Source organism: Crinia signifera, chromosome 12 (assembly GCF_055691185.1).
Source record: "Crinia signifera chromosome 12, ASM5569118v1, whole genome shotgun sequence".
NCBI lineage: Eukaryota > Metazoa > Chordata > Amphibia > Anura > Myobatrachidae > Crinia > Crinia signifera.
Window position 1 is genome coordinate 7,746,186 of NC_139228.1, and position 24,284 is coordinate 7,770,469.

Genomic DNA, 24,284 nt, shown 5'->3' on the forward strand with positions numbered 1-24,284 from the left:
CGCCTGCATTATCCCTGACTCTCCCATATAACAGCCGCTCACCATGTAATGATTCCCCAGAGTGTGCAGTCTGTGCGTATATGTATTGTCAGTCCCGCTCTCCTGTCTGCCTCCTGTTTTATGTACTAGGCTGGTCCACTTGGAATCCGGTCCACCGTGGAGGATGGCTTGGCGGTGCAGGTGTCAGCTGGTGGTACTCTCCCTCTGCTGGGGTGCAAATGCTGGTACTGGAAACGCCTGGGGCTGGTCCGGATCAGTCCAAATGAAGTGAAATATAGCAAAAGTTTTGTTCAGGAACACTGAGGGATGAGATCTGCTGACGCGTTTCACCGTCACTGTCAAACAGCTTTACTACAAGATTGTCGGATAGATTTATACATATATGTACAGATTTACACATACAAGACCACACGCCGCTGCTGTCAGTATATGCTAGCAATGTCATTTTGAGTCACACACTGCGAAGGGCTACTTGGCGCACAGTCACCCGCAGTGAGTTAGGACAAGGTTTTAGTATCATTGTTGTGTAAATAAAATACATTATTCTATACATAAATACCTTGAGTGCTTGTGGTTTTTCCCGGGGTGGGGATTCCGAGAGCAGGTCACGGGGTGGGGATTCTGGAGCAGAGATTCCCAGGCGGGGAGTCCAGGAGCAGGTCCCAGGGGCGGGTGAGTCAGAAGCAGGTCCCGGGGCGGGTGAGTCGGGAGCAGGTCCCAGGGGTGGGTGAGTCGGGAGCAGGTCCCAGGGGCGGGTGAGTCGGGAGCGGGTCCCAGGGTGCGGGTGAGTCGGGAGCAATTCGCGGGTGAGTCGGGAGCAGGTCCCGGGTCGGGTGAGTCGGGATCATGTTCCGGGTTGGGTGAGTCGGGAGCAGGTCCCGGGTCGGGTGAGTCTGGAGCAGGTCCCGGGCGCGTGAGTCGGGAGCAGGTCCCAGGGCGGGTGAGTCGGGAGCAGGTCCTGGGGGGGGGGGGGGGTGAGTCGGGAGCAGGTCCCGGGGGGGGCGGGTGAGTCGGGAGCAGGTGGCGGGCCGGGTGAGTCGGGAGCAGGTTCCAGGGCGGGTAAGTCGAGGGGGCAGGTTCTGGGGTGGGGAGTCGGGCGCAGCTCCCGGGGCGGAGGTGAGGTCCCAGGGCAGGGAGTCTGATGGCAGGTGAGTTGTGACAAAGTCCTGGGGCGGGTGAGTCGGGGGGCAGGTCCCGTAGCGGGTGAGTCGGGGGGGCAGGGAGTCAGAGCTGACCACTAGTTTTGTGCACAGCAAATACAGACGTGGCATGTAAAACCGTGTTTCCCTTTGCCCGCTTAGCAGAATTTGTATCAAACTCTGTATCTGACACATTAGGCCCAATGCACGTTGGATTGGTAAGCTGCGAAGATCTGAAATCTTCACCGTCAGTGTTCGACCCAATGACCCAACCCCATTTTAGGTACCTTGATCGGCACTTGCTCCTCCCTTAACTGTGCGTGCCACTTGCTTGTGACATCAGCATACCTCCCAACTTCTTGGCTGCTGGAATAGGGACACTCGCGTGCCCGAATAGGGGGTGGGGCCTATACAAATGAGGGCGCAGCTTATGCAAATTAGCCGCAACCCCATTTTCGGCCGCGAATAGCACGGCGTCTATTCAATCAGCTTGAGGGGGCTCCCAACTGCCACCCCCCGCAGCGGGACAATGCCGGCCGCGGGTGGGACAGCGGGACAGGACCCGAAAATCGTGACTGTCCCGCTGAAATCGTGACACTTGGGAGGTATGCATCAGAGGTTCTTTCTAAAGTGGAGTTTGTATATTCTCCCTATACTTGCGCATACCTCCCAACTTCTGTCCGCATGAAATAGGGAGCGCCCGAAAAGGGGGAGGGGCGTATGCAAATGATGGCGCGGCTTATGCTAATTAGCCGCGACCTAATTTTCATACGAGAATAGACGCTGTGCGCATGCGCACAGCGTCTATTCTACTAGATTGGGGGTCTCCCAACTGTCACCCCCCCCGCAGCGGGACAATGCCTGCCGCGGGTGGGACAGCGGGACAGGACCCGAAAATCGGGACTGTCCCTCTAAAATCGTGACAGTTGGGAGGTATGACTTGCGTAGTTTTCTTCCACTTTCCTCCCACAATCCTCCCACAATCCAAAAATATACTGGTAGGTTAATTGGCTGCCAACAAAATTAACCCTAGAATGTCAGTGTGCACATGTTAATGTGGTAGGGAAATGGGAATATAGATTGTAAGCTCCACTGGGGCAGGGACTGATGTGAAGGTTCAATTATTCTCTGCAAAGCTTTGTGGATCTGTGTGCGCTATATAAGAAACTTAATAAATAAATATACCAGTCCTAACCCTACACTGAGCTAGGATTCATCTGCTACTTTACCAATTACCTGTAATAACCGTCCTCAGTTACTGGAGCCATTTTCTCGTAGTACAGAACATGGTCATGTTAGAGTATTATAAAACTGGGGCAAACGCTGTTATAGTAACAGATCAGTAATAGTCTCAGGGGACAGCTACTGCACATAATACATAAGCAGTATCGATCACCGCCTTTTGTCCAGTGATGACAGCGGCATGTACCACTAAACAGGCATGGGCTGAACGGCGGCGGCCATTTTCTTGTAGCCTCGAAACGCACAGGTATTAACAAACACATGGAGAACTTTTACACCGCGAGACGCAGCGGATGAGGCGGGGATACGCACTCCCTCGGGCGCCATGTTGGAAGCGGGAGAGCTCCTATTACTTTTTTATATTGTATATATATGTAGTTCCGGGTCAGTGAGCCGGGGGTAGGTAATATCTGTACGTGATAATGTTATTTTTCTCCTCACAGGGATAGATATGAGGATGGGATATTATAATGTGCGTTAATCCCCAGCGTATTCTGTGCATAATGTGGCGTTATTATTTTTGTTTATGGGAGGGGTCTGTGTAATGATATATAATATGTGATATTATTAGATTGGGAAGGGGTTTGTATGTATAGTGATATATGAGGGATAATCCCCCCGGCACACACTGCGTATGTGATATTATTATATAGGGGAGGGGTCTGTATAGTGATATATAATGAGGGATAATCCCCCCGGCACACGCTGCGTATGTGATATTATTATATAGGGGAGGGGTCTGTATAGTGATATATAATGAGGGATAATCCCCCGACACACGCTGCGTATGTGATATTATTATATAGGGGAGGGGTCTGTATAGTGATATATAATGAGGGATAATCCCCCGACACACGCTGCGTATGTGATATTATTATATAGGGGAGGGGTCTGTATAGTGATATATAATGAGGGATAATCCCCCGACACACGCTGCGTATGTGATATTATTATATAGGGGAGGGGTCTGTATAGTGATATATAATGAGGGATAATCCCCTGGCACATGCTGCGTATGTGATATTATTATATAGGGGAGGGGTCTGTATAGTGATATATAATGAGGGATAATCCCCCGGCACACGCTGCGTATGTGATATTATTCTATAGGGGAGGGGTCTGTATAGTGATATATAATGATGGATAATCCCCCGGCACACGCTGCGTATGTGATATTATATAGGGGAGGGGTCTGTATAGTGATATATAATGAGGGATAATCCCCCGACACACGCTGCGTATGTGATATTATTATATAGGGGAGGGGTCTGTATAGTGATATATAATGAGGGATAATCCCCCGACACACGCTGCGTATGTGATATTATATAGGGGAGGGGTCTGTATAGTGATATATAATGAGGGATAATCCCCCGGCACACGCTGCATATGTGATATTATTATATAGGGGAGTATTATATAGGGGAGGGGTCTGTATAGTGATATATAATGATGGATAATCCCCCGACACACGCTATGTATGTGATATTATATAGGGGACGGGTCTGTATAGTGATATATAATGAGGGATAGGTACTTGTGAGTTATCTGGACGCCCGATTTTTTGATTGTATGCCTTAAGTTAAGGCATACAATCAGATACGATGCGATGCGATATCGCATCGCATCGCATCGCATGCGACCATCGGATGCGATGACCCGATTTTTCCATAGGAATCAATGTTAAAATGATTCCTATGGAAAAAGGGGTCCTTTTCATACCCCTACTATCCAAGTGGGCATGGAGTTGGATATAAACCTGTGGCGAGCGTAGCGAGCCACCGAGCCCGAAGCGTGGCGAGCGAACGGTATTCCGTGTCCCCTCGCGGGGCTCGCTACGCTCGCCACGCTTCGGGCTCGGTGGCTCGCTACGCTCGCCACAGGTTTATATCCAACTCCATGCCCACTTGGATAGTAGGGGTATGAAAAGGACCCCTTTTTCCCATTGAATTCCATGTTAAAATGGACTCAGTCCATTTTAACATTGATTCCTATGGAAAAATCGGGTCATCGCATCGCATCGCATCCGATGGTCGCATGCGATGCGATGCGATGTGCCCGATCCGACCCGATTTTGAAATCGGGCGTCCGGATAACTCACAAGTACCGAGGGATATACTCCATCTTTTTTCTTTATTCCTAGATACATTATGAAAAGCTGCAGAATCTTTTATTAGACCTCAGGTGCTAGTGAGACCCGTTCTTTATAAATCACTGAGGATGGACAATGAGAAGAGTGACAGGATATTACATCTCACCCTGGAGATCATCTACGTGCTGACCGGGAAGGTGAGGTCTTATGGGAGAGTCACAGTGACATCACTCTTATCAGTAATAATACAGGGACGTGACCAGGGAGGTGAGGTCTTATGGGAGAGTCACAGTGACATCACTCTTATCAGTAATAATACAGGGACGTGACCGGGGAGGTGAGGGTTTATGGGAGCATCACAGTGACATCACTATTATCGCTAGTAATAATACAGGGACGTGACCGGGGAGGTGAGGTCTTATGGGAGAGTCACAGTGACATCACTCTTATCAGTAATAATACAAGGACATGACCGGGGACGTGAGGTCTTATGGGAGAGTCACAGTGACATCACTCTTATCAGTAATAATACAGGGACGTGACCGGGGAGGTGAGGGCTTATGGGAGCATCACAGTGACATCACTATTATCGCTAGTAATAATACAGGGACGTGACCGGGGAGGTGAGGGCTTATGGGAGCGTCACAGTGACATCACTCTTATCGCTAGTAATAATACAGGGATGTGACCGGGGAGGTGAGGGCTTATGGGAGCGTCACAGTGACATCACTCTTATCGCTAGTAATAATACAGGGATGTGACCAGGGAGTTGAGGGCTTATGGTGATGTCACAGTGACATCACTCTTATCGCTAGTAATAATACAGGGACTTGACCGGGGAGGTGAGGACTTATGGGAGCGTCACAGTGACATCACTCTTATCACTAGTAATAATACAGGGATGTGACCGGGGAGGTGAGGGCTTATGGGAGCATCACAGTGACATCACTATTATCGCTAGTAATAATACAGGGACGTGACCGGGGAGGTGAGGTCTTATGGGAGAGTCACAGTGACATCACTCTTATCAGTAATAATACAGGGACATGACCGGGGACGTGAGGTCTTATGGGAGAGTCACAGTGACATCACTCTTATCAGTAATAATACAGGGACGTGACCGGGGAGGTGAGGGCTTATGGGAGCATCACAGTGACATCACTATTATCGCTAGTAATAATACAGGGACGTGACCGGGGAGGTGAGGGCTTATGGGAGCGTCACGGTGACATCACTCTTATCGCTAGTAATAATACAGGGATGTGACCGGGGAGGTGAGGGCTTATGGGAGCGTCACAGTGACATCACTCTTATCGCTAGTAATAATACAGGGATGTGACCAGGGAGTTGAGGGCTTATGGTGATGTCACAGTGACATCACTCTTATCGCTAGTAATAATACAGGGACTTGACCGGGGAGGTGAGGACTTATGGGAGCGTCACAGTGACATCACTCTTATCACTAGTAATAATACAGGGATGTGACCGGGGAGGTGAGGGCTTATGGTGATGTCACAGTGACATCACTCTTATCGCTAGTAATAATACAGGGACGTGACCGGGGAGGTGAGGGCTTATGGGAGTGTCACAGTGACATCACTCATCGCTAATAGTTTTCTATTAGATTATACAAAGTAGATGATCCCCCTGTGGTCACCGGCTGTATATAGAGGACTCAGTATGGTGGACCCACTGGTTATGTCAGAAGCAGCAGTAGAGCAAGTACATGGAGCCTCATTTACCTGTATATTGCTGTCTGTCCCAATACACAGGATTACACATCACTGATACAGAGATCCAGTGAGCGTGTGACACCCAGGAGCCATCCGCATGTGTCAGGAGGATGGAGCAGGACCCAGAGCCTCATCATGGTGCCTCCACCTCACTCACTGATACAGGAGCGAGACACTGACCAGAAGATCCTGGAACTGACCAATGAGATCATTCAGCTGGTGACAGGAGAGGTGACTGCTGGGAAGGGGGCGTTATACAGTAACACCGGGATGTGACAGTATAAGTGACTGCTGGTAAGGGGACGTTATACAGTAACACCGGGGATGTGACAGGAGAGGTGACCGCTGGCAAGGGGACATTATACAGTAAAACAGGGGATTTGACAGGAGAGGTGACTGCTGGGGATGTGACAGGAGAGGTGACTGCTTGGAAGGGGACATTATACAGTAACACTGGGGGAGGTGACTGCTAGGAAGGGGACGTTATACAGTAACACTGGGGGAGGTGACTGCTGGGAAGGGGACAATATACAGTAACACCCGGGATGTGACAGGAGAGGTGACTGCTTGGAAGGGGGCGTTATACAGTAACACCGGGGATGTGACAGGAGAGTTGACTGCTTGGAAGGGGGCGTTATACAGAAACACTGGGGGAGGTGACAGGAGAGGTGACTGCTGGGAATGGGACGTTATACAGTAACACCGGGGATGTGACAGGAGAGGTGACTGCTGGGAAGGGGACAATATACAGTAACACCCGGGATGTGACAGGAGAGGTAACTGCTGGGAAGGGGACGTTGTACAGTAACACCGGGGGATGTGATAGGAGAGGTGACTGCTGGGAAGGGGACGTTATACAGTAACATTGGGGATGTGACAGGAGAGGTGACTGCTGGGAAGGGGACATTATACAGTAACACTGGGGATATGACAGGAGAGGTGACTGCTGGGAAGGGGACGTTATACATTACACTGGGGATGGAACAGGAGAGGTGACTGCCGGGAAGGGAATGTTATACAGTAACAACAGGGAGGTGACTGCTGGGAAGAGGACGTTATACAGTAACACCAGGGATGTGACAGGAGAGGTGACTGCTGGGAAGGGGATGTTATACAATAACACAAGGGGATGTGACGGGAAAGGTGACTGCTGGGAAGGGGGCGTTATACAGTAACACCGGGGATGTGACAGGAGAGGTGACTGCTAGGAAGGGGATGTTATATAGTAACACCGGTGATGTGAGAGGAGAGGTGACTGCTGGGAAGGGGACATTATATAGTAACACCGGGGATGTGAGAGGAGAGGTGACTGCTGGGAAGGGGACGTTATACAGTAACACCAGGGGATGTGTCTGAGTGATGACTGTGTCATTGTGTGTGTGTTTCCTTTACAGTGTCAGGAGGAGCCGGAGAATACAGAAGGACTCCAGGATCTGTATGATGATGTGAAGATGGAGAATCACTGGCCGCTCTCATCACTGGGTAAGTGGAGACAGTTACTGCAGACAGGAGACAGATGCGGGGTGACCTACATACATATCATCTGATAGTCACATATATACAATGTCCTCAGTCACTGTGTGTCTCCTACAGATGGATCCAGCAGCAGATATGCCCCAGAGAGAGATCTCCCCCATCACCACTCACAGGAGTTTACAGAGGAAGATCACAGAATTCCACAGGAGGATCAGGTAGATCTATGGTCTCGCCAAATAATAGTGACTTCATAATAATATCTGTCTGTGGCCCTTACACACTAATATTTTATTATTTTTCTTTCCCTGTATTAATTTAGATTATTATTAAATCTGATATCTTAATGAAGATGCAATTCCTCATAGTTTCACTTATATATGATGGACAGTTAGACACGTATGGTGGGTAGGTGGTACGTAATGGGCTCTATATGATGGACAGTTAGACACGAATGGTGTGTAGTTGGTACGTAATGGGCTCTATATGATGGACAGTTAGACTTGTATGGTGGGTAGGTGGTACGTAATGGGCTCTATATGATGGACAGTTAGACACGAATGGTGTGTATTGGGCTCAATATGATGGATAGTTAGACATGTATGGTGGGTAGGTGGTATGTAATGGGCTCTATATGATGGACAGTTAGACATGAATGGTGGGTAGGTGGTACGTAATGGGCTCTATATGATTGACAGTTAGACACGAATGGTGGGTAGGTGGTATGTATTGTTCTCTATATGATGGACAGTTAGACACGTATGGTGGGTAGGTGGTACGTAATGGGCTCTATATGATGGACAGTTAGACACGTATGGTGGGTAGGTGGTACGTAATGGGCTCTATATGATGGACAGTTAGACACATATGGTGGGTAGGTGGTATGTATTGTTCTCTATATGATGGACAGTTAGACACGTATGGTGGGTAGGTGGTACGTAATGGGCTCTATATGATGGACAGTTAGACACAAATGGTGGGTAGGTGGTACGTAATGGGTTTTTTATGATGGACAGTTAGACACGTATGGTGGGTAGGTGGTACGTAATGGGCTCTATATGATGGACAGTTAGACACGAATGGTGTGTAGGTGGTACATAATGGGCTCTATATGATGGATAGTTAGACATGTATGGTGGGTAGGTGGTACGTAATGGGCTCTATATGATGGACAGTTAGACACGAATGGTGTGTAGGTGGTATGTATTGGGCTCTATATGATGGACAGTTAGACACGAATGGTGTGTAGGTGATACATAATGGGCTCTATATGATGGATAGTTAGACATGTATGGTGGGTAGGTGGTATGTAATGGGCTCTATATGATGGACAGTTAGACACGAATGGTGGGTAGGTGGTACGTAATGGGCTCTATATGATGGAGAGTTAGACACGAATGGCGGGTAGGTGGTATGTATTGTTCTCTATATGATGGACAGTTAGACACGTATGGTGGGTAGGTGGTACGTAATGGGCTCTATATGATGGACAGTTAGACACGTATGGTTGGTAGGTGGTACGTAATGGGCTCTATATGATGGACAGTTAGACACATATGGTGGGTAGGTGGTATGTATTGTTCTCTATATGATGGACAGTTAGACACGTATGGTGGGTAGGTGGTACGTAATGGGCTCTATATGATGGACAGTTAGACATGTATGGTGGGTAGGTGGTACGTAATGGGCTCTATATGATGGACAGTTAGACACGAATGGTGGGTAGGTGGTACGTAATGGGCTCTATATGATGGACAGTTAGACACCTATGGTGGGTAGGTGGTACGTAATGGGCTCTATATGATGGACAGTTAGACACTTATGGTGGGTAGGTGGTATGTAATGGGCTCTATATGATGGGCAGTTAGACACATATGGTGGGTAGGTGGTACGTAATGGGCTCTATATGATGGACAGTTAGACACGTATGGTGGGTAGTTGGTACGTAATGGGCTCTATATGATGGACAGTTAGACACATATGGTGGGTAGGTGGTATGTATTGTTCTCTATATGATGGACAGTTAGACACGTATGGTGGGTAGGTGGTACGTAATGGGCTCTATATAATGGACAATTAGACACGTATGGTGGGTAGGTGGTACGTAATGGGCTCTATATGATGGACAGTTAGACAGATATGATGGGTAGGTGGTACGTAATGGGCTCTATATGATGGACAGTTAGACAGGTATGATGGGTAGGTGGTACGTAATGGGCTCTATATGATGGACAGTTAGACACTTATGATGGGTATGTGGTACGTAATGGGCTCTATATGATGGACAGTTAGACAGGTATGATGGGTAGGTGGTACGTAATGGGCTCTATATGATGGACAGTTAGACACTTATGGTGGGTAGGTGGTACGTAATGGGCTCTATATGATGGACAGTTAGACAGGTATGATGGGTAGGTGGTACGTAATGGGCTCTATATGATGGACAGTTAGACAGGTATGATGGGTAGGTGGTACGTAATGGGCTCTATATGATGGACAGTTAGACACATATGGTGGGTAGGTGGTATGTATTGTTCTCTATATGATGGACAGTTAGACACGTATGGTGGGTAGGTGGTACGTAATGGGCTCTATATGATGGACAGTTAGACACGTATGGTGGGTAGGTGGTATGTAATGGGCTCTATATGATGGACAGTTAGACAAGTATGATGGGTAGGTGGTACGTAATGGGCTCTATATGATGGACAGTTAGACAGGTATGATGGGTAGGTGGTACATAATGGGCTCTATATGATGGATAGTTAGACATGTACGGTGGGTAGGTGGTATGTAATGGGCTCTATATGATGGACAGTTAGACACGAATGGTGGGTAGGTGGTACGTAATGGGCTCTATATGATGGACAGTTAGACACGAATGGTGGGTAGGTGGTACGTAATGGGCTCTATATGATGGACAGTTAGACACGTATGGTGGGTAGGTGGTACGTAATGGGCTCTATATGATGGACAGTTAGACACGTATGGTGGGTAGGTGGTATGTATTGTTCTCTATATGATGGACAGTTAGACACGTATGGTGGGTAGGTGGTACGTAATGGGCTCTATATGATGGACAGTTAGACATGTATGGTGGGTAGGTGGTACGTAATGGGCTCTTTATGATGGACAGTTAGACACGAATGGTGTGTAGGTGGTATGTATTGGGCTCTATATGAGGGACAGTTAGACACGTATGGTGGGTAGGTGGTATGTAATGGGCTCTATATGATGGACAGTTAGACACGAATGGTGGGTAGGTGGTACGTAATGGGCTCTATATGATGGACAGTTAGACACGAATGGTGGGTAGGTGGTATGTATTGTTCTCTATATGATGGACAGTTAGACACGTATGGTGGGTAGGTGGTACGTAATGGGCTCTATATGATGGACAGTTAGACACGTATGGTGGGTAGGTGGTACGTAATGGGCTCTATATAATGGACAGTTACACACATATGATGGGTAGGTGGTACGTAATGGGCTCTATATGATGGACAGTTAGACACAAATGGTGGGTAGGTGGTACGTAATGGGCTCTATATGATGGACAGTTAGACACATATGGTGGGTAGGTGGTATGTATTGTTCTCTATATGATGGACAGTTAGACACGTATGGTGGGTAGGTGGTAGGTAATGGGCTCTATATGATGGACAGTTAGACACGTATGGTGGGTAGTTGGTACGTAATGGGCTCTATATGATGGACAGTTAGACACATATGGTGGGTAGGTGGTAGGTATTGTTCTCTATATGATGGACAGTTAGACACGTATGGTGGGTAGGTGGTACGTAATGGGCTCTATATAATGGACAATTAGACAGATATGATGGGTAGGTGGTACGTAATGGGCTCTATATGATGGACAGTTAGACAGGTATGATGGGTAGGTGGTAAGTAATGGGCTCTATATGATGACAGTTAGACACTTATGATGGGTATGTGGTACGTAATGGGCTCTATATGATGGACAGTTAGACAGGTATGATGGGTAGGTGGTACGTAATGGGCTCTATATGATGGACAGTTAGACACTTATGGTGGGTAGGTGGTACGTAATGGGCTCTATATGATGGACAGTTAGACAGGTATGATGGGTAGGTGGTACGTAATGGGCTCTATATGATGGACAGTTAGACAGGTATGATGGGTAGGTGGTACATAATGGGCTCTATATGATGGATAGTTAGACATGTACGGTGGGTAGGTGGTATGTAATGGGCTCTATATGATGGACAGTTAGACACGAATGGTGGGTAGGTGGTACGTAATGGGCTCTATATGATGGACAGTTAGACACGAATGGTGGGTAGGTGGTACGTAATGGGCTCTATATGATGGACAGTTAGACAGGTATGATGGGTAGGTGGTACGTAATGGGCTCTATATGATGGACAGTTAGACAGGTATGATGGGTAGGTGGTACATAATGGGCTCTATATGATGGATAGTTAGACATGTACGGTGGGTAGGTGGTATGTAATGGGCTCTATATGATGGACAGTTAGACACGAATGGTGGGTAGGTGGTACGTAATGGGCTCTATATGATGGACAGTTAGACACGAATGGTGGGTAGGTGGTACGTAATGGGCTCTATATGATGGACAGTTAGACACGTATGGTGGGTAGGTGGTACGTAATGGGCTCTATATGATGGACAGTTAGACACGTATGGTGGGTAGGTGGTATGTATTGTTCTCTATATGATGGACAGTTAGACACGTATAGTGGGTAGGTGGTACGTAATGGGCTCTATATGATGGACAGTTAGACAGGTATGGTGGGTAGGTAGTACATAATGGGCTCTATATGATAGACAGTTAGACAGGTATGATGGGTATGTGATACGTAATGGGCTCTATATGATGGACAGTTAGACAGGTATGATGGGTAGGTGGTACGTAATGGGCTCTATATGATGGACAGTTAGACAGGTATGATGGGTAGGTGGTACGTAATGGGCTCTATATGATGGACAGTTAGACACTTATGATGGGTAGGTGGTACGTAATGGGCTCTATATGATGGACAGTTAGACACTTATGGTGGGTAGATGGTACGTAATGGGCTCTATATGATGGACAGTTAGACAGGTATGATGGGTAGGTGGTACGTAATGGGCTCTATATGATGGACAGTTAGACACTTATGGTGGGTAGGTGGTACGTAATGGGCTCTATATGATGGACAGTTAGACAGGTATGATGGGTAGGTGGTACGTAATGGGCTCTATATGATGGACAGTTAGACAGGTATGATGGGTAGGTGGTACGTAATGGGCTCTATATGATGGACAGTTAGACAGGTATGATGGGTAGGTGGTACGTAATGGGCTCTATATGATGGACAGTTAGACAGGTATGATGGGTAGGTGGTACGTAATGGGCTCTATATGATGGACAGTTAGACAGGTATGATGGGTAGGTTTTACGTAATGGGCTCTATATGATGGACAGTTAGACACGAATGGTGGGTAGGTGGTACGTAATGGGCTCTATATGATGGACAGTTAGACACGAATGGTGGGTAGGTGGTATGTATTGTTCTCTATATGATGGACAGTTAGACACGTATGGTGGGTAGGTGGTACGTAATGGGCTCTATATGATGGACAGTTAGACACGTATGGTGGGTAGTTGGTACGTAATGGGCTCTATATGATGGACAGTTAGACACATATGGTGGGTAGGTGGTATGTATTGTTCTCTATAGGATGGACAGTTAGACACGTATGGTGGGTAGGTTGTACGTAATGGGCTCTATATAATGGACAATTAGACACGTATGGTGGGTAGGTGGTACGTAATGGGCTCTATATGATGGACAGTTAGACAGGTATGATGGGTAGGTGGTACGTAATGGGCTCTATATGATGGACAGTTAGACACTTATGATGTGTATGTGGTACGTAATGGGCTCTATATGATGGACAGTTAGACAGGTATGATGGGTAGGTGGTACGTAATGGGCTCTATATGATGGACAGTTAGACACTTATGGTGGGTAGGTGGTACGTAATGGGCTCTATATGATGGACAGTTAGACAGGTATGATGGGTAGGTGGTACGTAATGGGCTCTATATGATGGACAGTTAGACAGGTATGATGGGTAGGTGGTACGTAATGGGCTCTATATGATGGACAGTTAGACAAGTATGATGGGTAGGTGGTACGTAATGGGCTCTATATGATGGACAGTTAGAAAGGAATGATGGGTAGGTGGTACGTAATGGGCTCTATATGATGGACAGTTAGACAGGTATGATGGGTAGGTGGTATGTAATGGGCTCTGATTCTGTCAGATCACTGTGGGGCAGATTTATTAAGCTCGGTGAAGTGATAAAGTGTCTGGTTTATATCACCGGCCAATCATTTCCTAACTGTGAAGTTACAGGCTTGGTTTAAAAAATGACAGTTGGCCGGTGATAAAAAACAGACAATTTATCACTTCACCAAGCTTAATAACTCTACCCCTGTATGTCATATACAATACCTTTTGTGGTGTCGTCAGGGTTTAGCATGGTAACTAAGGCACCTTCTTTATGGTTTTTAATGTTCTAATAACAATCGCTGGAAGTAATAAGTTCACAAATTTTCAAAAACTACTGAGACATAGAGGTGCGTGTGACTGCACACTGGGACATAGAGGTGCGTGTGACTGCACACTGGGACATAGAGGTGCGTGTGACTGCACACTGGGACATAGAGGTGCGTGTGACTGCACACTGGGACATAGAGGTGCGTGTGACTGCACACTGGGACATAGAGATGCGTGTGACTGCACACTGGGACATAGAGGTGCGTGTGACTGCACACTGGGACATAGAGGTGCGTGTGACGGAACACTGAGACATAGAGGTGCGTGTGACTGCACACTGGGACATAGAGGTGCGTGTGACTGCACACTGAGACATAGAGATGACTGTGACGGCACACTGAGACCTAGAGGTGCGTGAGATGGCACACTGAGACATAGAGGTGCGTGTGAGGGCACCCTGAGACATGGAGGTGCGTGTGACTGCACACTGAGACATAGAGATGACTGTGACGGCACACTGAGACATAGAGGTGCGTGTGAGGGCACCCTGAGACATGGAGGTGCGTGTGACTTCACACTGAGACATAGAGATGACTGTGACGGCACACTGAGACATAGAGGTGCGTGTGACTGCACACCGAGACATAGAGATGACTGTGACGGCACACTGAGACATAGAGGTGCGTGTGACTGCACACCGAGACATAGAGATGACTGTGACGGCACACTGAGACATAAAGGTGCGTGTGATGGCACACTGAGACATAGAGGTGCGTGTGACTGCACACTGGGACATAGAGGTGCATGTGACTGCACACTAAGACATAGAGGTGCGTGTGACTGCACACTGGGACATAGAGGTGCATGTGACTGCACACTAAGACATAGAGGTGTGTGTGACTGCACACTGGGACATAGAGGTGCGTGTGACGGAACACTGAGACATAAAGATGACTGTGACGGCACACTGAGACATAGAGGTACGTGTGATGGATGGCACACTGAGACATAGAGGTGCGTGTGATGGATGGCACACTGAGACATAGAGGTGAGTGTGATGGCATACTGAGACATAGAGGTACGTGTGATGGATGGCACACTGAGACATAGAGGTGCGTGTAACTGCACACTGGGACATAGAGGTGCGTGTGACTGCACACTGGGACATAGAGGTGCATGTGACTGCACACTGGGACATAGAGGTGCGTGTGACTGCACACTGGGACATAGAGGTGCATGTGACTGCACACTGAGACATAGAGGTGCGTGTGACGGCACACTGAGACATAGAGGTGTGTGTGACGGAACACTGAGACATAGAGATGACTGTGACGGCACACTGAGACATAGAGGTGCGTGTGACGGCACACTGAGACATAGAGGTGCGTGTGATGGCACACTGAGACATGGAGGTGCGTGTGACGGCACACTGAGACATGGAGGTGCGTGTGATGACACACTGAGACATAGAGGTGCGTGTGATGGATGGCACACTGAGACATAGAGGTGCGTGTGATGGATGGCACACTGAGACATAGAGGTGCGTGTGATGGATGGCACACTGAGACATAGAGGTGCGTGTGGTGGCACACAGAGACATAGAGGTGTGTGTAACTGGCAATATGGCTGCTCGGTATTAGCTGTGCTTGGTGTAACCTGCTCCTGGTTTGTGCTGTGATGAGGAGACGCTGCAGGAAGATCCCGGTACTGGTATCACATGTTCCTGTGTCTCAGCCTCTGTGTCTACACAGCAGGGACCATTGCTCATTGTTATGGTATTATTAGTTATATGCTATATTATGTCTCTGGGATAATTAGGATGACGTCCTGGCTGCTATTAAAGTAGAAATTGTAGAAGGAGAGGAAGTGACGTATGTGAGGGGTGATCGGCCGTGTAAGGAGGAGGAAATCCCTGCAGATATCAGCGCAGGTGAGTGACACACTGGCTGCAGGAACCCTACAAGGTACTATCACCCATCCTAAGGCCAGTTTCACACACTCCGGCTCCTGTCGGACAGCGAAATCCTGCACGGCCAGGGAGCCGTGCCGCACACATTAGTTGTGAATGGACACTATTGTGTCCATTCACACGGGACGGCCACGGCCCGGCCGCACAGTTGCAGCCACTGGAAGGGACGGCTGCCGGGCTGTGGCCATCCCCTCCATGATAAAGTACTGTGTGCGGCACGGCTCCCTGCCCGTGCGGGATTTCACCGTCCGGCAGGAGTCGGAGTGTGTGAAACCAGCCTAACTGTGAGGATACGGGGTTCTTGTACTCCCCCAGACACTGAGCAGGTGATACCGCAGTAATGATAACACACCAGAAGAAGAGGAAAAAGCAGCGCCGGCAGCCATCCGGATACAGCCAGTCTCAGTATAGAGTTATATTTGCACAACGATTCCACACAGGAGTTATAGACGGTTCCACACTGATTCCACACAGCAGTGATAGCGCATTACTGTAATCCATATCGGGGAGGGTGCGGCGTGGATCGGTGGGGGGCGCACGGGGCGGTGGGGGACGCCATATAGAACTGGCGTGGTGCTTTGCTGCATATGAAAATGCGGTAAAAAAACCCTGAAAACAGGGTTTTTACAGAATTTTTAGTTTGGTGAATCTCGCCCATAGAACTTTCCAAATTCCCATAATTCTCGACTCACCTTGGGGGTTCCCTAATCAGGTTCCTCCCTCCTACCTCTCATACCTGTCCTTCTGCTGCTGACCACATGCTAAGTCAGGCTCCGAGATGTCTGTTAGAGTCTAGAGAAGAATGGGGAAGGGAAACCAATGGAAGGAATGACCGGGAAATTGTTCTGCCCTGAGTGTCCCCTGTGGAGGTGGGATCCATGAGATGTTACATTTCCCTAGTGATTGTGCCCTGTGTGATCATATTACAGATGGTTGTAGTGTCCTTATGCTGGCCATACATTGGAACGATCGAATGTATGTGCTGTAAAACACATACAATCTGCTTACGACCGCAAGCCATCCCCGCTGCGAAATACCACACGATGTGCACAATGGATCGCACAATCCGTCGGAATCGTTCTGCTGTATGGCCAGCGCTAGAGCTGAATCAGCCCCATACTATGTATTATAAGCCTCTACTAAATATAAGATTTATATTTCCATGCATTTATTTTATTCCCAGCAGATGGAGGCAAAGGCGGAAATATCTTGAAGGGCCAACTCCTTTCTTCAGCAGGTTTTGGAATAGGAGATAACATCAAGCAAGATTTTCCAGGAGAAATACCGGACACCCGAAATATGCAGCCATTACAGCTCAGTGCAGATCAGTCATTGGATCCCACTAGTCATGAGGCATGTTCCCCTGGTAACGTAAATACTGTTACATATAGTACAGGTCATAATATAGAGGACATAATGATTCCATGTGCTGAGGACGGACATTGGTCTCTTCACGGAAGTCACACAGGGGAGAGAGCGTTTCCATGTTCTGAGTGTGGGAAATGTTTTACACAGAAATCAAAACTTATTAGACATCAGGGAACACACACAAATGAAAAACCGTTCACATGTCCTGAGTGTGGGAAATGTTTTAAATACAAATCAGGTCTTATGGAACATAAGAAAAGGCACACCGGTGAGAGACCGTTTCCATGTTCTGAGTGCGGGAAATGTTTTACGCTGAAATCAAGTCTCATTATACATCAGAGAATGCACACAGGGGAGAAGTTATTTTCATGTTGTGAGTGCGGGAAGAGTTTTACCATGAAATCAAATCTTGTCATACATCAGAGAAGCCACACAGGGGAGAGACCCTTTCCCTGTTCTGAGTGTGGGAAACGTTTTACGCAGAAAGCGAAACTTGTCATCCATCACAGAATGCACACAGGTGAGAAGTTATTCCCATGCTCTGAGTGCGAGAAATGTTTTACACACAAATCAAATCTCGTCAGACACCAGGCAACTCACACAGGTGAAAAGCCATTTACATGTTCCGAGTGTGGGAAATGTTTTGCTCTAAAATCAAGTCTCATTATACATCACAGAGCGCACACAGGGGAGAAGCCATTTACTTGTTTTGAGTGTGGGAGATGTTTTACACAAAAATCAAAATTAGTTAGACATCACAGAACACACACAGGGGAGAGAACGTTTTCGTGTTCTGAGTGTGGAAAACAGTTTGCAAAGAAGTCCAGTCTGGTGAAACATCAGGGAAGTCACACGGGTCAGCAACCTTTTCCTGGGCTCTGAGTGTACGAACTGGATTACACCGAAGATCAGAAACATAACGGAACAAAGCCAATTAGACATAAAGGAGCTGACGCTAAACTGGAAGCAAAGCAGAAAGAGCAGTATCACCATGCAGCAATGCAGCAGATGCAACTACATTATGGTTGCATGCAGCTTAAATACTGTCTGCTTTTGCATGTAGCTCTGTGTCCTCTTTCTTACACTATGATTATAATTTAGTTTGGACAATAACCCCTCACAAATGTAATTCTCTCTGTGCATCTTACACCTGTGCCACCTGCAGTGTTACTACCCCCATCAGTATCCCAAAATGACGCTGGCATACTCTCTGATTAAAGATGTGAGATTATATGTAATTGGTGTAGGAATATGTTACTACCTCACTGGGGATATGTTACAATGCTTCTGGCTGTGGCTGTATTTGTACAACTCTCCCATTTATACCGTATCGCTGTCACTTAGTGAGTCAGTTTGTGCCTGTGGGGGTCAGAGATGTGTTCCATCCTGTGGTAGAGGGGACGTGTCCTCTCTGGACATGACCGTTGTGCACCAGTAGGGGGAGCACGTCAGTCTGTGTTACTGGGTGAGATGTGTACATGAGGTGAGAGGCTGGAAGGTGTACATACACTGGGGCAAGAGGACACTTGTATACTGTGTGTGACTGAGTCTGTATACAGAGCAGAAGAGATCTTGTATTGGGAAAGGCTGCACATTGTAGCACTTTCTGTACAGTCGCACACAGACATGCACATGTCTTATATCACATTTCCCCGCACAGTCCCTTTGTGCACCTTAGTTGCATCGCATTGCGACAACACATTTTTAACAAACACGAAGCCTTTTGATGGGCAAAGTTTTTACTTCTTTTTATTGAAGCGATGTGACATACAATATTTGTTATACAAATGCCAATTCAAATTGTGTACATATATATACGTCAGTATATAAATAAAACCAGGATATTACATGTTTCAATCGTCTATATTTGTCTTTTAAGGGCCCCATACATCAGCAATTAATTGTGACAATTTACAGATATGGAGATGATTGCCACAATTAATTTTAGATGTGTGGGCTCCCCCTTTTGGCAATCCCAATCAAAATCACCAATCGATTGCTTAATCAGGTTTTTAAACATGGTATTATCTGCAGATCTTTTTTATATGTGTGGGCATTCCCAATTCGTCTTCTCCATCTATTTACATTATGAACAGCTGAAATGACAATCGATTGGGCAATTTCCAGATATGAAGATGCAATCTTTAGATGGAAAAATCTGCCGATCACTGAAATAAATCTGTAATGTGTGGGCAAAGTCAGATAGATTGTAAAATCCATTTATCTGGCCAAAAAAATCCCTGGATCTGGAAATCCATAAATTGTGATTGCTGATGTATGGGGCCCATTACAAATCAAGAAAAGTTATTTTCTATTGTTTAAAACTGCTGGTCTATAACTCAGTGCAACTGTAACAATGCATATTTGTTTATTTCATAAAACCAAAATGTTTTTGTCAATAATAATAAGGTAGTTTTTTGCGCTCGTCTCCCACTTCCCAGGGCATCCAAATGTAAAATATCACAGGTGAATAGGTGGATCATCTTCTCCCAGCACTCTTGTCATACACCAGTGGTTCCCAACCTTGGTCCTCAAGTATCCCCAACAGTGCATGTTTTCCAGGTCTCCACACAGAATCACAGGTGACATAATTAGCTCCACCTGTGGATCTTCTAAAATGTGTCTGAATAATGAGTGCACCTGCCGGGCGACCTGGAAAACGTGCACTGTTGGGGGTACTTGAGGACCAGGGTTGGGAACCCCTGTCATATACCATAAGGTATTAAGGACTCATGTATTTGTGTTTTTATAGGGTTGGCAGTATTGCTATGTAGCTCCCCACCAATGAGCAAAGTATAACAATACATTGGGGGCATAGAGGCTGGGGCAACGGCAGCAAGCACATCTGTAACAGGTATACACGCAGACACAACTAGCACACGCATGGCTACACATCACTAGTACACACACACAGCTACACATAACTAGCAGGGCAATTCCAACAAAATGTGGCCATGGGTCATGAAAATAAAAAAGTTGGGATATTCAAAATATGAATTTCCAAGTGCATCCGTCATAGTCTATAGTATTTTAAGAAATCAGTTGGTAACAGTGTGTCACATGACATGCTGCCATTTTGTCTTATTTCAGTAAAGGTTACAGACACTGATTGGGACCTATTGTGATCTATTGCTGTTTTCTGAAAACAAGGGTAAGAAACTTGGATTATTGTAGTATATAACACAAGTTGATGACATGTACTGTAAGAAATAATATGTTGATTATCAGTATTTCATGTGGTTTTATGTTAGTGAAAAAGTTACGTGGCACATATTAAGTGTTACATCCGTTACATTTTTTTGGTATTTATTTTCATATTTTGTTTAATGTGATGAGTAAACGCATGATAGTTACCAGGGGCGAAATGTAATAGGGTGCGATTTTTTAGACTAAAAAAAAATCGCACCTTTAAAAATCGCATTTTTTGCCGCGAATTCGCATATGTAATGAGATGCGAATTTGCGGCCAAAAATGCGATTTGCCGCGATTTCGGGCGATTTTTAGTCCTGAAAATGTGCGCATTTTCATAAATGCGATTTTGTGCTAAAAAAAAAAGTTTTTAAAAAAACGGCGTGGGGTCCCCTCTCCTAAGCAAAACCAGCCCCGGACTCTTGGACCGGTCCTGGTTCCAAAAATACGGGGGACAAAAAATCTGGGGGTCCCCCGTATTTTGAAACCAGCATCGGGCTCCAACAGCCCGCGGTGTCATGCCACAGCCGGGGGACACTTTTTATACAAGGTCCCCCGGCCAAAACATGAGCACCGTGGCTGGTCAGCCTTGGACGGGGTACCTGGAGGAGTGGGGACCCCCCCCCAATAAAGGGGTCCCCCCCCCCAGGCTTCATCCGTCCAGGGCTGAAGCCCGGGGCTGTCACCGGCGTCCGTGGCCAGTGGACGCCGGCCTGATAGGGTTAAATCGATCATACGTTACATTGCTTTATACCGGAGAACTACAAGTGCCAGCAAACCTCCCCCGCATGCTGGGACTTGGAGAACCACAAGTCCCAGCATGCGGGGCATTAATGGGCCCGCTGTGACTTGTAGTCCACCTGTAAAAAGAATGTTTATAAAAAACACACACACAGAGAAGTAAAAGTTTATTACACACACACCTCACTTTTACACCAGCGTTACTTACCATTCCTGGATCCAGCGCTGGTCTGGCTGCTTCACAGCCGGCTCCCCCCGCACTGACACGCAGCGGAGAGAACCGGCTTTCTCCGTTGCCTCTAACAGCTTCTGTAGCGCTGTACCAGTGCTACAGAGGCTGAGAGCGTGATTGGCTGAGCTATGCGTCTCCATGGAGACGCATAGCTCAGCCAATCAGGACTGAGCTATGCGTCTCCATGGAGACGTATCGGCCAATCGCGCTCTCAGCCTCTGTAGCGCTGGAACAGCGCTACAGAAGCTGTTAGAGGCAACGGAGAAAGCCGGTTCTCCCCGCTGCCTGTCAGTGCGGGGGGAGCCGGCTGTGAAGCAGCCAGACCAGCGCTGGATCCAGGAATGGTAAGTAACGCTGGTGTAAAAGTGAGGTGTGTGTGTAATAAACTTTTACTTCTCTGTGTGTGTGTTTTTTATAAACATTCTTTTTACAGGTGGACTACAAGTCCCAGCGGGCCCATTAATGCCCCGCATGCTGGGACTTGTGGTTCTCCAAGTCCAAGCATGCGGGGGAGGTTTGCTGGCACTTGTAGTTCTCCGGTATAAAGCAATGTAACGTATGATCGATTTAACCCTATCAGGCCGGCGTCCACTGGCCACGGACGCCGGTGACAGCCCCGGGCTTCAGCCCTGGACGGGTGAAGCCTGGGGGGGGACCCCTTTATTGGGGGGGTCCCCACTCCTCCAGGTACACCGTCCAAGGCTGACCAGCCACGGTGCTCATGTTTTGGCCGGGGGACCTTGTATAAAAAGTGTCCCCCTGCTGTGGCATGACACCGCGGGCTGTTGGAGCCCGGTGCTGGTTTCAAAATACGGGGGACCCCCAGATTTTTTGTCCCCCGTATTTTTGGAACCAGGACCGGTCCAAGAGTCCGGGGCTGGTTTCAGAAATACGGGGGACCCCTATGCTTTTTGTCCCCCCGTATTTTTGGAACCAGGTCCGGCTCAATGAGCCCGGGGCTGGTTATGCTTAGGAGGGGGGACCCCACGCCGTTTTTTTTATTAACAGGACCATGCACAGATCTCAATGATCTGTGCATGGTTCTGTGAAATTCGCCTGTCAGAACCTGGTCTATTTTTTTTGAGATTTTTGGTAACATTTACCAAAAATCGCACCCTATTACATTTGCGAGTTGTATACTTTATAATGGGAAAACATCTGGATGCGATTTGAAATGTGACTAAAAATCGCACTTCTAAAAGTGCGATTTCGCGTCAAAAAATTTTTACCGCGATTTTTTACCGCGATTTTCAACCTATTAAATGTGCGATTTTCGGAAAATGTGCGATTTCGGCCGTTTTTGACCAAAAATCGCACATGTCTAAAAATCGCACCCTATTACATTTCGCCCCAGATCTCTAATGGTTTATGAGAGGATTAAAAATTCCTTTGCCATTTGTTCTCAACTTATTTCCTTTGGCAGTTCTGTTCTGTAACCTATGTAACATGCTTAACGTAACGGACGTAACATAGCTTATGTTACATCAACAACAAATGCCTGGTAGCTGTTATTACAAGTTAGCTTTTTTATCCCAGATGGACAATATGCAAGAGAGAAATACAAAGAAGGAAGCTGTGACACCTGCCGAAAAAATGAGAAAATACAGAGCCAGACTGAACACAGAAAAGGCTGCGGAAATAAAGAAAAAAAATGCGGAAGACCAGAAAAAAAGGAGGTCAGAATGGACTCGGGCCAGAAGGCGAGCAGAAGCCGTCAAATCAAGACACAGAATGACAGAAATGCGAAAACGCAAAAAAGAAGGTGTCAATCACTTGTGTCACCACAATCCTATTAGCTGATTAACAAAACCAGGAAAAGCCTCACGGACAGTACATGCGATGGACACCCAGCAGGTGGGATACGGTCACTAGGTCTACAAGCACTAGATCAACATGGGTTGGGTCATTAAGCTGACATGCATTAGGTCGACAGACAAAAGATCGACATAGGGGTTTTTCACCTTTTTTTTTTTTAATGACATGTGCCAACAGGCGGTATTTCACGTCCTACCATCCACTAGGGCGTGGTGGGAGAATAAAATTGCCCAGAGCATGGCAAGCGCAGCGAGCCATGCGAGGGGATGTGGTGCTACGTTTCAGTGTCCATGTGGACTCTCAACATTCGGGACAAAAAAAGTGAAAAACCTCAATGTTGACCTTTTGACTATCTACACTCCGCATGTTGACCTAAAGCATATCAACCTAATGACTCTGTCAACTTTGTTGCTGTCTGTTCAATGATCCATACCCTTGGAGGAGTCATAGCTAACGGTAACACGTCACATAAACTGTTACGTCCGTTACATTAAGCATGTTACATAGGTTACAGTACAGAACTGCCAAAGGAAATAAATTGTGAACAAATGGCAAAGGAATTTTTAATCCTCTCATAAACCATTAGAGACCTGGTAACTATCATGTGTTTACTCATCACATTAACCAAAATATGAAAAAGAATACCAAAAAAACGTAACAGATGTAACACCAAATACATGCCACATGTAACCACATGAAATACTGATTATCAACATATTATTTCTGACAGTACATGTCTACA

General features: G+C 46.9%; 1 protein-coding gene across 1 annotated transcript in view; it reads left to right on the forward strand.

Annotated features, from left to right (window-relative positions):
* The window catches only part of LOC146050291 (uncharacterized), an 87,826-nt gene extending 64,441 nt beyond the window's left edge, over positions 1–23,385 (forward strand). Inside the window, exons 19-20 of the mRNA XM_083167221.1 lie at positions 17,804–20,716; positions 23,264–23,385. Of these exons, the coding sequence (XP_083023347.1) occupies positions 17,804–18,447 (644 nt within the window). The 3' untranslated portion in view covers positions 18,448–20,716; positions 23,264–23,385. The remainder of the gene's footprint in view (positions 1–17,803; positions 20,717–23,263) is intronic.
* Positions 23,386–24,284: the final 899 nt, after the last annotated feature.